The sequence below is a fragment of the Mastacembelus armatus genome, chromosome 17, assembly GCF_900324485.2.
Source record: "Mastacembelus armatus chromosome 17, fMasArm1.2, whole genome shotgun sequence".
Taxonomy (NCBI): Eukaryota; Metazoa; Chordata; class Actinopteri; order Synbranchiformes; family Mastacembelidae; genus Mastacembelus; species Mastacembelus armatus.
Window position 1 is genome coordinate 4,031,542 of NC_046649.1, and position 13,342 is coordinate 4,044,883.

Consider the following 13,342-nt stretch of genomic DNA (forward strand, 5'->3'; position numbering starts at 1 on the left):
TAACAACCTGGTCATCAGACCAACAGACAGACAGAGCCCGTTCACACAAATAGTACCACTCAGTCCATCACAGTATCAAACTCTTCCCAACAAAGAGCATATTAACTTTTACAGACGTGGCTACTGGGCTTGTTTCCACCTAAGTTAACTCAGCTGCAGTTAGTTTTTTGTCAGTTTGTTCCTAATATGGGTCAAATATTTATATAAAAACGAGAATCTGGGCACAGAACCTGTGTTACGTCTAGTCTTGCTTCCAAAAAAGGGGAAGCATATGTAGGAATTTAACGAGGTCTGTAAAAGTCCCAACCATCATAACCATACAGATAAAGACAATAAAATGACTAACTGTAACTAATAGAAATCACATTCAGGTATTTTTAATTCCAACAGCATGCCTGTTTTGTGACACATTTTTTAAAAGAGCCCTGCAGCTGAATGCTCAGTGTCTTGGATCAAGTCACATCTACATTGGAGGGTTCTTGTCAGCTAGGTTTGCAGTAACTCCCAAAGCAGTTAAGATCAGAATACATGCACATACACAATAAGATTGTGGTGCTCAGTTGCTCTGGGCTGCATAGTAAGCTACAGCCACTGCCACGTGTACTGCAGGCATATTGAGGACACTTCTCCACTGACAGCAGTGTCTTGTGCAGATCAAAGTTACACAAATCATAAAAATGAAATTTACCTCCAATAGGTGTACAACCGCTCTAGATTTGTGACTGACAGCTGTTTCTTGTTTCTTGGAGCCTTCGCCACATCATGCAGATAGGCCTGTCTGACTGCCTTACCTTTCCTATTTATCACGATCTGTCTGTTGGCAAGACATGTATGAACAATTAACTCTTCCCCCTTTTTACACATGTTCTTTTTTTTAATCTCTACAAGTTCATCAACAACACAGTGCTGGGAAAAACAACAACAATCAATCAGGTCATTTGAATCTTGAAGACACTGACACAAGGTCCTATTTTTACTTCATTTAAAATGGTTTCTCAGCAAAGGGAAAAAGTCACACCAGTGTTTCAACACATTGCAAGAATGAGCTGGAGAAGTTTAAACACATTAATACACTTCGAGCACACAGTACAGAAAGCCCTCCAGTAGTCCTCAGAAACAGCCTGCCAAGTGACATTTTCATTGGGGTGTTGAAATGACAAACCCATGCAATTACATATGTACTTAAAGTGTGATATTTTGGTCTCCAACTAAGTATTACATGTACTTGGATGTTATTTTTTTGAGTTACTAAATTTTACAGTACCTTATTCAGCAGCACAACTTTTTGGAAACAGGGAGTAAAGTTGTATCAGTCCAAACAGTCCTGAAAAATGGCCCAGGTTTTAATAAACTTAACTCTTAATGGCATAATGCATGATTTTCTTCTGGTGGTCAGTCATGAAGCAGACTGTACATACCAGATTTGTTTTTATACACTGATGTCTGCAGAAGTGAGATCACATTGCCACCCAGTTTTTTGCCTGGTTCCATGGGACCTACAATTATATCAGAAAGTATTCAGACCTTTCTTTTCATGTTCAGCCAACCCTGTACTGGGACAGACGCATACACAGTAACTAGTAAACCTGTATCTGAAAGTAGATGTCAACTTCTCATTTTAGGTTTCTCTTTTAATTTCAGATGATATAATTTTAATGAATTTATTCTGAGAATCTTTTTTTTTTTTTTTTGCCTTTTTGAGATTGTTTTGCATTTAGCAGCATGATTTAGTTTAAAACAAACCTGTGTAAGAAAAGGAAAAAAGCAGTAAAAGTTGTTTTCTAGAAATACAATGTCACAGAATTTTTGTGTGAATTGTGAACCTCATATCTAGTATTAAATAGTAGTGAGAACATTGTGCCAAGCCTAGTAATAAACTTGAAATATAGACATTTCTTCCTTAAGCATCTGCACATTTTTATGTGTTACCATTTAATCTTTTTCACATTGTAGTAAGACATTCTTTTATTCTACATGACTCCCACATATTTTAGCAAAATTAATTACTTAGTAAATCTTGGAGCCATTATTACCTACATATGTACTGTTGTTTAGAAATATTTTATAAACTCTTGGGGTTTTACCTTTTGGAAACCATGTTTTCAGACTTGTTAACTTACATGTCAAATTCAGAATGGGTCTGGTGCTCTCTGAAAAGAATTATATGAAGATTTTTGACATTTTAATTCTGATCTTTGCGTTTTGCTCAGCATACACTGTTCACTGACTGCTTTAAATACCTATACTGTGAAAAACCTACTTCAAGCATAGACTAAATCAAATCAAAGTAAATACATTGACCCGCAAGGCTCCTCAAAATAGATTATTTGAGTTCTGACCCAGAGACTGGGAAAATAACATCTACAGTATGGTGTGCAAGGAAAACCAAGTCCATCCAGAATAAAACCATATATTATTTATGTGGAGCCCAGTCCCCTTGGTAGTAGTATTTACTGTTAATCCAAAGTGGAAATGCTCCATCTGTGCCACTTCAGACGACAACTGTGAAGTAGCAGACGATTTGAAGTGTGAAATTAATTGTAGAATAATGGTGCTGGTGAACATAGAGTTTGCTGTTGAACCAGTAACCCCATATTACTGCAGCTGTTTAGAGGCTCACTGTTCCCTCTCAGGGTCATTTTTAATCCAGTCTCACTTAATTATAGAAGGTTGTTTGACCTCAACTAAGCTGATGTGAAGAATATCACATAACGAAGACAGAACCAAAGATGATGAAAGTCAATAATGTCTTTCACTCCAAAGGATTATCTGTGATGTTCAGCATTGTGCTCCTTGGTTAATCATTTCACTTTAGAGTCAACAAGTTTTCCTCTGAGCATGAAAGAAGAGGATTCAAGGATGCCAGCTGTTGTCCATTGTTCACTGTCTGTGTGTAGCACTGGAAGAAAAGGTACCGTTTCTCCTAGATAAGTATGCATGCATGTAAAGGAGTGTGGAGTCAGAGCCATTGTGTCAGCCACTGTAGTTTCCAGTGGCTGCCATGTTGATTCCACAGTCCTGCTCAGTGGACTGTGACAGGAATTCCAATAAAAGGATGAAACCATGTAGGCCTGATGAAGCTTGCTGACCACTCTTTATTACAGATAAGGACTGCCACGTTTCCCTTACTGCAACACCAATGGCTTATGTCCTTCAGTGCTTTTCAGGGTCCCAGTTTGGTAGTCTCTCCAGTATGGCCTTATGGTCTAGACCCACACTGACCACCAGTCCTTCTTTATTAACTGGCATTCCACTGTAGTCGAGGGCCTCCCCTTTTAAAGTTGTCATGTGACCTCCTGAAATCAATGTGATTACACATCATTGGTACAACTCACTACACAAATTAAAAGGTAATTACAGAGTAGATAAACACATTCATTACAATGTAAAACGGCTTGTGAGTCTATTTTGAAGTACCACTGCTTTCCTGCACCATTTTAGCCTATGTGTTCATGTGTAGTGTAAGAAGATCTGAATCACAATCTGAAGTCTACCCATCAAATGCCTCAAACACACATTTATGACAAAACTGTTGAGTTTGTGAATAGAAAGCTGAATAGAAAAAATGTTTTTAACCCTAAATGGAAAATTTGATTACTACTTATTTTGTTAAAGAACAATAACTGGGATTTTCAAGAGCTAAATATAGTGAAATGTGTACAATGTGTGCTTCCCAAAAGGATTTTTATTGGTCATTTCATGAATAGAAAACTGTAAATCAGTTTGAGACTGAGAATGAAGCTACACAATAGAAAAAAAAGCTGTTACATTACCCAGATGATTCAGAAGTGCTGCACCAGCACAGATGTCCCATTTCTTAATGGCAGTGATGTGAATGTAAACATCTGCCTGGTCTATAGGGCTTGTTTCGCTTGCAGGCATCTCCAAGAGTGACAGAACCTTGTATCCTGAGAGAGGATGAGTGTGTGTGTGTGTGTGTGTGACAGAAAAATGAAATCAATCACACATCATCCTGCAAATTAAAGCTTACAATGTGCATAGACTTCTACAAAAACTTGGCAATACTGCACAGAAATGGAATGCACTGGTAACACCTGCTGACAAGTTACTATATTTTCTGGACTCTAAGTCCCACTTATAGTGACCACTTTTTTACTACTCTGGCTTGTCCTGCAACTTATACAGCGAAGCGACTTCTATGTGTATATTTACAATATTTTGTTGAGTAGTCACTAGCATTGGATGGGACTCTCGACTCAATTGACGATAATATTGTGCAGCTAACCTACAACTCCTGGTGTAACACAAGTGAAAATGCTGCCCAAAACAAAGAGCACTGATGCAGACTTCAAAGTGCAGGTAATAAGGTCTGCAGCTGAAACAAAGTTTGGAGTGAGTGTTGGCATTCAGACAACCTGAGAGGAGGAGGAGACGCTGTTTCATCTCCCCTTACCCCGATGTTGGTGCAGTTGTTTAATGTTATTTAACACAGATGAATGAATATCATTATACACTTCTGCTTGTTATTATGCCTGGCCTACGTTCTTCATAGTCTAATTTAGACTATAAATTAGTATAATTAGAAATGTGACTTTTACACTTAAGCAACTTATATATGTTTTTTTCGGTTCAACAAGGCTGTTTTTGCTAAAAGCTACTAATACTCCAGTGCAACCTATAGTCCAGAAAATACGATAAAATGTAAGGAAAGTAATCTGACGATGCGGGTTCCTTTTAAAGCAGCCAAAGTTTACTAGTGCAAGGCCTGGCACTGAAGCCCTGTTAGTCCATGTCAAAGCACAGCTACAACATCTGTGGTGACATTTAACCAGATTGTGAGTAAAGGAACCAATCACAAATGGCTAAAATGCTATCAAACCTCAAAAATTTAAAAAAAATTTAAAAAAATCAACTGGTATAGCAGATGTCAAAGTCATGGGATTATTTTGTTTCATTTAAGCGTCATCTGCACATGCAATACTCTTAAAGTATAATACATAAATAGAAAATACACCTCTACTGACCTGCTCCTCCTGCTTCTATGATTGTTGTATTGTTTCCAAAGGCATCATGAATGTAACTTTTAACTTTTCCAGAATGAGAGCGTGATACAATCACCTTTGGAGGGCTAACACTGTAGGACCTCCGAGGGTGCATGTTTGATCCCACGCCCACAAATGCCCAGGCTGGCAGAGAGGGCAGAAAAACAGAGAGACAAAGGGAGTGAAGTCTTAGAGAAGGCAACTTGAATACAAAATATTTTCTCAACCGACATTTTAACTACCAAACCTTTAATCTCAGCAATGGAAGGTGAGCAGAATTTTCATTTATGCCAAAATAAAGATGCAGGAGAGGAATGGAAGCACATTTACCTACCAGTAAACCCAGTGAATGGCTGATGTATGACCCCAATGACTGGTTTACCATCTACAGCCACACAAACCATTGTGGTCACATACTTCACCAGGTTCTCTATAGAGACAGAGATGAGTAGATAGGGATGTAAAGAAAGAGGAAACAGAGAGACAGCAGAGAAAAAAGATGATGACGGAATAGAGGTTAGAGGACATGTTTCGGAAGAGGGAACACAGGATGAATAGAACACAGGCTGCAGATTGTCTTATAAACCTATGAATCTTAATCATAAGAAATGATACTGTACTTTAAATCACCCATGTAAGGTGGTGGAAAGCAGAAAACACTGAATTAGAGGTAAATTAAACAGGTATAATTGCTATGCTAGAAAACACTACCACCCCCTACCAGTGAGGTGCTCTAAAAGAGCTGCTTCCACCCCCACAGCAACAGACCACAATCAGCCATGTGTCATCAAAACATTAAATGCTTGGCCATGAGGACAAGAGCAATCATTCTAGGACTGCAAATAACTATTGTGATGTTGATACATCTGACACTTATTCATGATTAAATGCTTCCTTTAAAAAATGTAAAAACAATTAGGGGGTATTTGGTTTACAATGAACAGAAAAGGAGCAAGGCAGCACAATGGAAGAACAGGAAAATTGAATGTTTGGCATTTTTGATTGCAATTACACAATTACACAAATAACAGACTAAAAAAAGCTGTTGACCAAATAATTCTGTTGGCTTCATTCAACTAATCAAGTTACCAAAAAATTGTTTTAACTCTTAATCGTTTTACAATAAAATGAAAATAAAATTATAATAATTATTATTATTATAGATTTATATTATTAAACATTTTAAATAACAAGAGTAAAACCATATGGACCCATAGATTTTTGTTGCAATGATGAAAGTAACAGATAATCAGTCTGCCATCACCCACAGCTACTCAGTGTGTGTGAGCTGTGTTCTTAATATAGTTGGAAATAGGTAATTAAGGCCGTGTTCAGACTGACTTGACTTCGACTGAAACCGAAGCCTGGCAGAAAAGTTTAACTTTTGCTAAAATGTAATGTCATCCACCAGGCACTACATTAGCTAATCAAATACATGCAAGTGCACAGTTCTGGTGGATTAGTTTGTATTTTATTGCTGTGTTTCACTGGTTTATCTGGCAACTGTTGCAACCACTGGGAACTCCTGTCCCAGTGGTATTATAAACCATCATGTACATTTACTTCAAAATGTACTTTCTGGTTTGTATTCCATGTCTCACCAGTACATAAGCAATACACATTCAAACCAGCACCCCCTGTGTTGCATTAATGCAGACCTGATGTTGGTCTGACCCTCAACTAAGGTGTGTGAAAAACAAAGATATTGAAAGTTTAGGCAAACATTTAACTTTCAGCTTGTTAACTGACCCTGAGGCCAATGGCAACTCCTGGCTGTCTGACATTACCTGGGTGAAAGTTTAGAGGGTGCTGTTGAATGTGGAATCTTTCCATAGAAAATGTTAGAAAACACACACAGACACACATTTTTAAACTTAACATTTGAAGATGTTCCCTATATTGTGTGCATGATCTGTGTACATAAATCCAAACCTAATTTTTCCCTTCACCTATTCACAGCTCTCATTCTAATTCTACAAAAGCTATTCAATCTTATTTAAGGTAGACAACACAAGGTGAATCACACTGATAAGAAGAATATTAGCATCTAATATGTCTTCTATAGGAATCACTGAATTTAATATAACAGAACTTCAGTAACATGCACACCTGTATATTCCTGTGTAGCATCTAGAGGATCTATCCACACTGTGACGCTCTCAGCAGGAACATCCCTGCCCCCCGGTATCTTATATAATATATCAGCTGGAATCTCACGGTTCCAGGCTGCATCCTTATCCACCATGTCATCATGTTCCTCACTGTTCACCTGAAAACAAAAATATGCAGATGGAATTATAAGTCCAGTGCCTTGGGTTTACTTTAAATTTTAACATTATGCAAAGGTATCCTTCAAAAATAAACTTTCTGGTTTCTCCAGTCAAATTGAAATGTAAATGAAGCACCAAGTCCAATGCTGAAGATTTAAAGCCTTCTCCTGCATCTAATGAACAAGTATTTGATAACATGACTAAGGTGTTTACAGTAAATGCTTGAAAAAGAGAACTGCAGCAACAATGCAATGTGCAGAATAATAGAAATTCTCAAAACAGCTACAGTGCATGTACTCACCGTGACCTCAGGAAAGGTGTTCCTTATAAGATTAAACATCTTTCTGTGAGACTGTAGGTCCCCCATTGTCAGAAGCTCAGTGGCTCCCTCTTTTGTCTTGCCTTTCGACTTTTCCTTCAGGCCATTTTCATCTCGCACCTTCTTCACCTAGGGAGGAAAAACATAATTCACATCACTGACAGTTACTGGCTCAGGCCTGAGCCTTCCCATAGTTGTGCTGCTATAGGCCTAGACTCCCACAAGGATCCTCATCATGCACTGAGCTCCTCTCCTCTCTCCTCGACTGTCTCCGTCCACCAAAAAGGGTAAGTTCAAAACACAAATCACCAAATGCAACTCTGAGGCTTCTATTTGTTAAAAGTGATCTAAACCACTGTAAAGCACTACGACGAATACCAGCAAAACGTTACAGGTGCACCAAGAGAATGGAATGGTCCACTATATCCAAGAGGTCAACAATACAGGTTTCAGGTTTGTTAAACTATTGTTATAAACAGCAGACTCTATGACTGGAGTGGAAACCAGATTGAAATTTCAAATAGACTGGTGTCATTTAAGTGGGCTGTTAATTGATGAAAAAACGGTTTCCTATAATCTTAGATAAAAATAACAACTGGCTGATGACAGCACATTTAAGGATTTGGGATCTCGCCCAAATTGAGACAAAGGTTAAAAAACTGTAAAGAGGAATGTCCAATAATAACAGAAGTCTCTTTGTGCAGGTGTGGGGGAATCACATAATATGAACAATATGACGGCATTTAGGGCTGAGCGATATGGCCTAAAAAAAAAACAAAAAAACAAACCCTAATCCCTAATTTTATCACACTACTTAAAAGCAATCTTCAGACGACAAAGAAATTGTTCAAAACAAGTTTTAAATTTATTTTGTTTTGATTTTCCCTTAAGGGACAGTATATATGGGCACCATATCTTTTGCAATATACATTGCTTTCCACCAGGCCCACTCTTATCACACTGGATACAGTTTGTAAGTGTTTATAAGACTGTAGGTTGTTTTTGGCGGGTGTGCTTGCGCAGCTGCAGTCTTCTTCATTTCGTAGGGCGCAACATCTCTTCCACTCAGCAGCATGCCTCTGTTTGAGGTGCTGCAGTAAATTGGTCGTACTGCTACCTTTGTTGGCAACAGACTTCAAACACACAAAAACAGCTGAGTCTGTTGCAACCACTGGGAACTCCTGTCCCAGTGGTATTATAAACCATCATGTACATTTACTTCAAAATGTACTTTCTGGTTTGTATTCCATGTCTCACCAGTACATAAGCAATACACATTCACACCAGCACCCCCTGTGTTGCATTAATGCAGACCTGATGTTGGTCTGACCCTCAACTAAGGTGTGTGAAAAACAAAGATATTGAAAGTTTAGGCAAACATTTAACTTTCAGCTTGTTAAGTGACCCTGAGGGTCCCATCAGGGTGTTGTTTGTTCTGCGTCTAACGCTGCAAAACCAATCCAATTCCAAATTACAGATGACACTGTGCCTTTCTTGGGAGCGAGTTCTTCCTTGCTCGTTGCCATGTTGTTTGTGTATCTCTAATATGGCAAATGTGTCCTGAGCTCATTTGGAACTCTGGGAGCCCGGAGGGGTGCTTCAGCAGATGTTAAAGAGAAAACTGGATTGTCATTCAAACAAGTCGATGTAAGCTACACATTCAAGTTAATCGATAAAATCGATTTATCGCCCAGCCCTAACAACATGGCTGCAGTTTATCCAATAACTAAATATTTACATGAAAGAAAACAAAAGTGACCTATAAATAACGAATATTTGCCGATTAAACACTTTTGATATGGCAACATCATTCTAAAACTCTTAAGTTGTTAGTATTGGTCTCTTACTGTTCTGAAATCCTCTATCACTGTCAGCGATGGTGTGTTAAAAACACTCGAAATAATTAAATTGCCAGAAGGAACACAACCACATCCTGGATGCAACTATAGGCTGTGAAATGCCTACAGTTGCTAAGAGGAAACTGGAAAGGTAACTTATGACTAGCTTGCTTGACAAATATGAACAGTGAGCTGTCAAAGATAAACAACGTTCTCACCTCTTTGCCGCCTAGTGCAGCAGCCTCCACTGAGACAGCCAGCAGGTCTCTTAGATCCACTTTTCTCTTCTGTCTGCAGCACCAAAGGAAAGGATCCAAAATTAGACACAAAACAGTAATGAAAAAAGCTTTCACCATTCTTAACACCAACCCTGGCGACACTTTATCAGCCTTATCAGGCAAATTCTGGATATCGTGTCCAAATTTTATTATTTTAGAAATAACCTCATCAAAACAGGCAGTCTAACAAGATTACACATCTAGCTGCACATTCAGTGGCAGATAATATTACCGTGTTACCAATTTACATTACCATATTACATTACGTTACACTATAGCATTATATAACCGTCTTATATTAACGTGTTATATTACTGTTACATTATCATGGTCTATTTTACTGTCAAGACGAGTGAATATTGTAGACAAATTCCACACTAGTATTAATCAGTCAATGGTATTAATACAGGTTTGCATGGCTCCACAAAATGATATTCCAAGATACGCTTGTGGCTAAGGTGGTGGAGCAAATTGCTCGTGCTGTCGGCAGAGTCGTTTGATGTCGAATTTTTTGAAACCAGAGCACCTCCAAACACTGCTACTCTTTTTGGCACAAGTTCTTTTGCGTCAGTTTTGGAATTTTTCTCATTTTCTTGTCTGTCCTCTCCATCTTGACTGTTACACATACAGCTATGCCCTCAACATGCGTGTTTAGCAGTGCAACAGTGAAAAAGGCCCCCTCTCAAAAAAATGTTGCACCACACCACATTCTGACCCTTGTGTAAGTGACAAATACCGGTATTGAGGTATGTTAAAAATTCATATCATAACAAAAAAAAACAATGGTATTCGTTATTAACTGGTATACCGCCCAGCACTACTGTATTACATTACCGTGTTATATTACTGTGTTACATTATTGTATTATGTTACTGTGTTATATTACCATGTTACATTATTGGGTTATGTTACTTTGTTATATTACCATGTTACATTATCATGGCCTACTTTACGGTCATGATGAGTGAATATTGTAGAAAAATATTACCCTATTATATTACCTCGTTATGTTACCATATTACATTAACTTGTTACATAACCTTATTACATTACCGTGTTACATCACCGTGTTTGTTACCGTGTTACATCACCGTATTATATTACCGCATTACATTACCATGTTATATCACCGTATTACATTACCTTGTTATGCTTCCTCATTACATTAATGTGTTATGTTACCGTAATACATTAACGTGTTATATAACCATATAACATTACCGTATTACCTTGTTACATAACCGTATTACATTACCATGTTACATTATCGAGTTATATTACTGTGTTACATTATCATGGCCTACTTTACGGTCATGATGTGTGAATATTGTAGAAAAATATTACCCTATTATATTGCCTCGTTATGTTACCATATTACATTAACTTGTTACATAACCTTATTACATTACCGTGTTACATCACCGTATTATATTACCGTATTACATTACCGTGTTATATCATTGTATTACGTTACCTTATGTTACCGTATTACATTAACGTGTTATTTAACCATATAACATTACAGTATTACCTTGTTACATAACTGTATTACATTACCATGTTACATTACCTTATGTTACCGTATTACATTAACGTGTTATATAACAGTATAACATTACCGTATTACCTTCTTACATAACCCTATCACATTACTATGTTACGTCACCGTGTTACGTTACGGTATTACATTAACGTGTTAGATAACGTATTACATTACCGTGTTATGTCACCGTGTTACGTTACCGTATGACATTATCATATTACATTACCATGTTATGTCACCGTGTTACATCACCGTATTACGTTACTGTATTACATAACTGTATTACGTTACTGTATTACATAACCATGTTACATCACCGTGTTATGTTACGGTGTTACATTATCGCATTACATTGCCATATTACATTACCGTATTGTATTACCATGAACGTATTATATTACCGTGTTACATTACCGTTACATGAACGTATTATATTACCGTGTTACATTATTGTTACATTACCGTATTATATTACCGTGTTACATGACCGTTACATTACCGTATTATATTACCATGTTACATGACCGTATTATATTACCGTATTACATTAGTGTATTATATTACCGTATTACATTGTATTATATTACCATGTTACATTAGCGTATTATATTACCGTGTTACATTACCGTTACATGAACGTATTATATTACCGTGTTACATTATTGTTACATTACCATATTATATTACCGTGTTACATGACCGTTACATTACCGTATTATATTACCATGTTACATGACCGTATTATATTACCGTATTACATTAGTGTATTATATTACCGTATTACATTGTATTATATTACCATGTTACATTAGCGTATTATATTACCGTGTTACATTACCGTTACATGACCGTATTATATTACCGTGTTACATTACCTTTACATGACCGTATTACATTAGTGTATTACATTAGTGTATTATATTACCGTATTACATTGTATTATATTACCATGTTACATTAGCGTATTATATTACCGTGTTACATTACCGTTACATGACCGTATTATATTACCATGTTACATTACCGTTACATGACCGTATTACATTAGTGTATTACATTAGTGTATTATATTACCGTATTACATTGTATTATATTACCATGTTACATTAGCGTATTATATTACCGTGTTACATGACTGTATTACATTAGTGTATTACATTAACGTGTTACATGACCGTATTACATTAGTGTATTACATTACCGTGTTACATGACCGTATTATATTAGCGTATTATATTACCGTGTTACATTACCGTTACATGACTGTATTATATTACCATATTACATTAGTATTATATTACTGTGTTACATTACAGTTACATGACCGTATTATATTACCGTATTACATTAGTGTATTACATTACCGTGTTACATGACCGTATTATATTAGCGTATTATATTACCGTGTTACATTACCGTTACATGACTGTATTATATTACCGGATTACTTTAGTGTATTATATTACCGGATTACATTAGTATATTATACTACCGGATTACATTAGTGTATTATATTACCGGATTACATTAGTGAATTATACTACCGCATTACACTGTGAGCTGACCTGAAAGCAGCCAGGCGGCTGGAGATGACCCCGGCGTACAGGTGGTAGATGACGCCGACTGCGAGGAGGCAAAAAACCGCTACACCGAGCGGCGACAGTCGGATACCCATCGGAGCCATTGCTACAAAAGGTTAGTGTTGAAAAAAAAAACACACCACAAGTCTAAATTTAGCAGACAGGACCGCCGTCGTGGCTTTCGGATCAACACGTCGCCTGTCACAGACACAGGTAACTTCTTTAGCTGACTAGTCCATTAGCATCATCCGAGATCCACCCAGTAACCGACCGTCCGCTTGTCACCACATTCCGTTTTGGGGACCGTGGATCTGGCTCCTGCGATCACTGTGAGCTCGCTGAAACAATCCAAGTGTTGACTGGAGTCACAGCACTGAACAGACTGCTCTCTGTTCCGTCATGTTCCCTCTACGTGAACAGCACAGGTCACAGGCTGCCCCTTCCTCTTCCGGGTCGGCATATGTGTCGTCATCCGTTTGGGTTTCTAACTTTTTTTAATTCAGAACTTTTA

At 37.4% G+C, this 13,342-nt stretch overlaps 1 protein-coding gene across 1 annotated transcript; it reads right to left on the reverse strand.

Moving 5' to 3' along the window:
- Window positions 1-852: 852 nt before the first annotated feature.
- Window positions 853-13,257, reverse strand: bpnt2 (3'(2'), 5'-bisphosphate nucleotidase 2). The gene is made up of 8 exons (XM_026313251.2): window positions 12,817-13,257; window positions 9,649-9,721; window positions 7,575-7,721; window positions 7,113-7,272; window positions 5,338-5,433; window positions 4,986-5,147; window positions 3,774-3,908; window positions 853-3,296 (listed from the first exon to the last, which is right to left on the reverse strand). The coding sequence occupies exons 1-8, from the start codon at window positions 12,933-12,935 to the stop codon at window positions 3,154-3,156; spliced, it is 1,035 nt and encodes a 344-aa protein (XP_026169036.1). The 5' UTR covers window positions 12,936-13,257; the 3' UTR covers window positions 853-3,153.
- Between the last annotated feature and the right edge of the window lie 85 nt (window positions 13,258-13,342).

Coding starts and splice junctions, on each gene's coding strand:
- bpnt2 (XM_026313251.2), bottom strand. CDS start 12,935: ATGGCTCCGATGGGTATCCGACTGTCGCCGCTCGGTGTAGCGGTTTTT. Junction 7,273..7,574: donor ACACCTTTCCTGAGGTCACG/GTGAGTACATGC, acceptor TTTTGTTTTCAG/GTGAACAGTGAGGAACATGA. Junction 3,297..3,773: donor AGCACTTCTGAATCATCTGG/GTAATGTAACAG, acceptor CATTGATTTCAG/GAGGTCACATGACAACTTTA.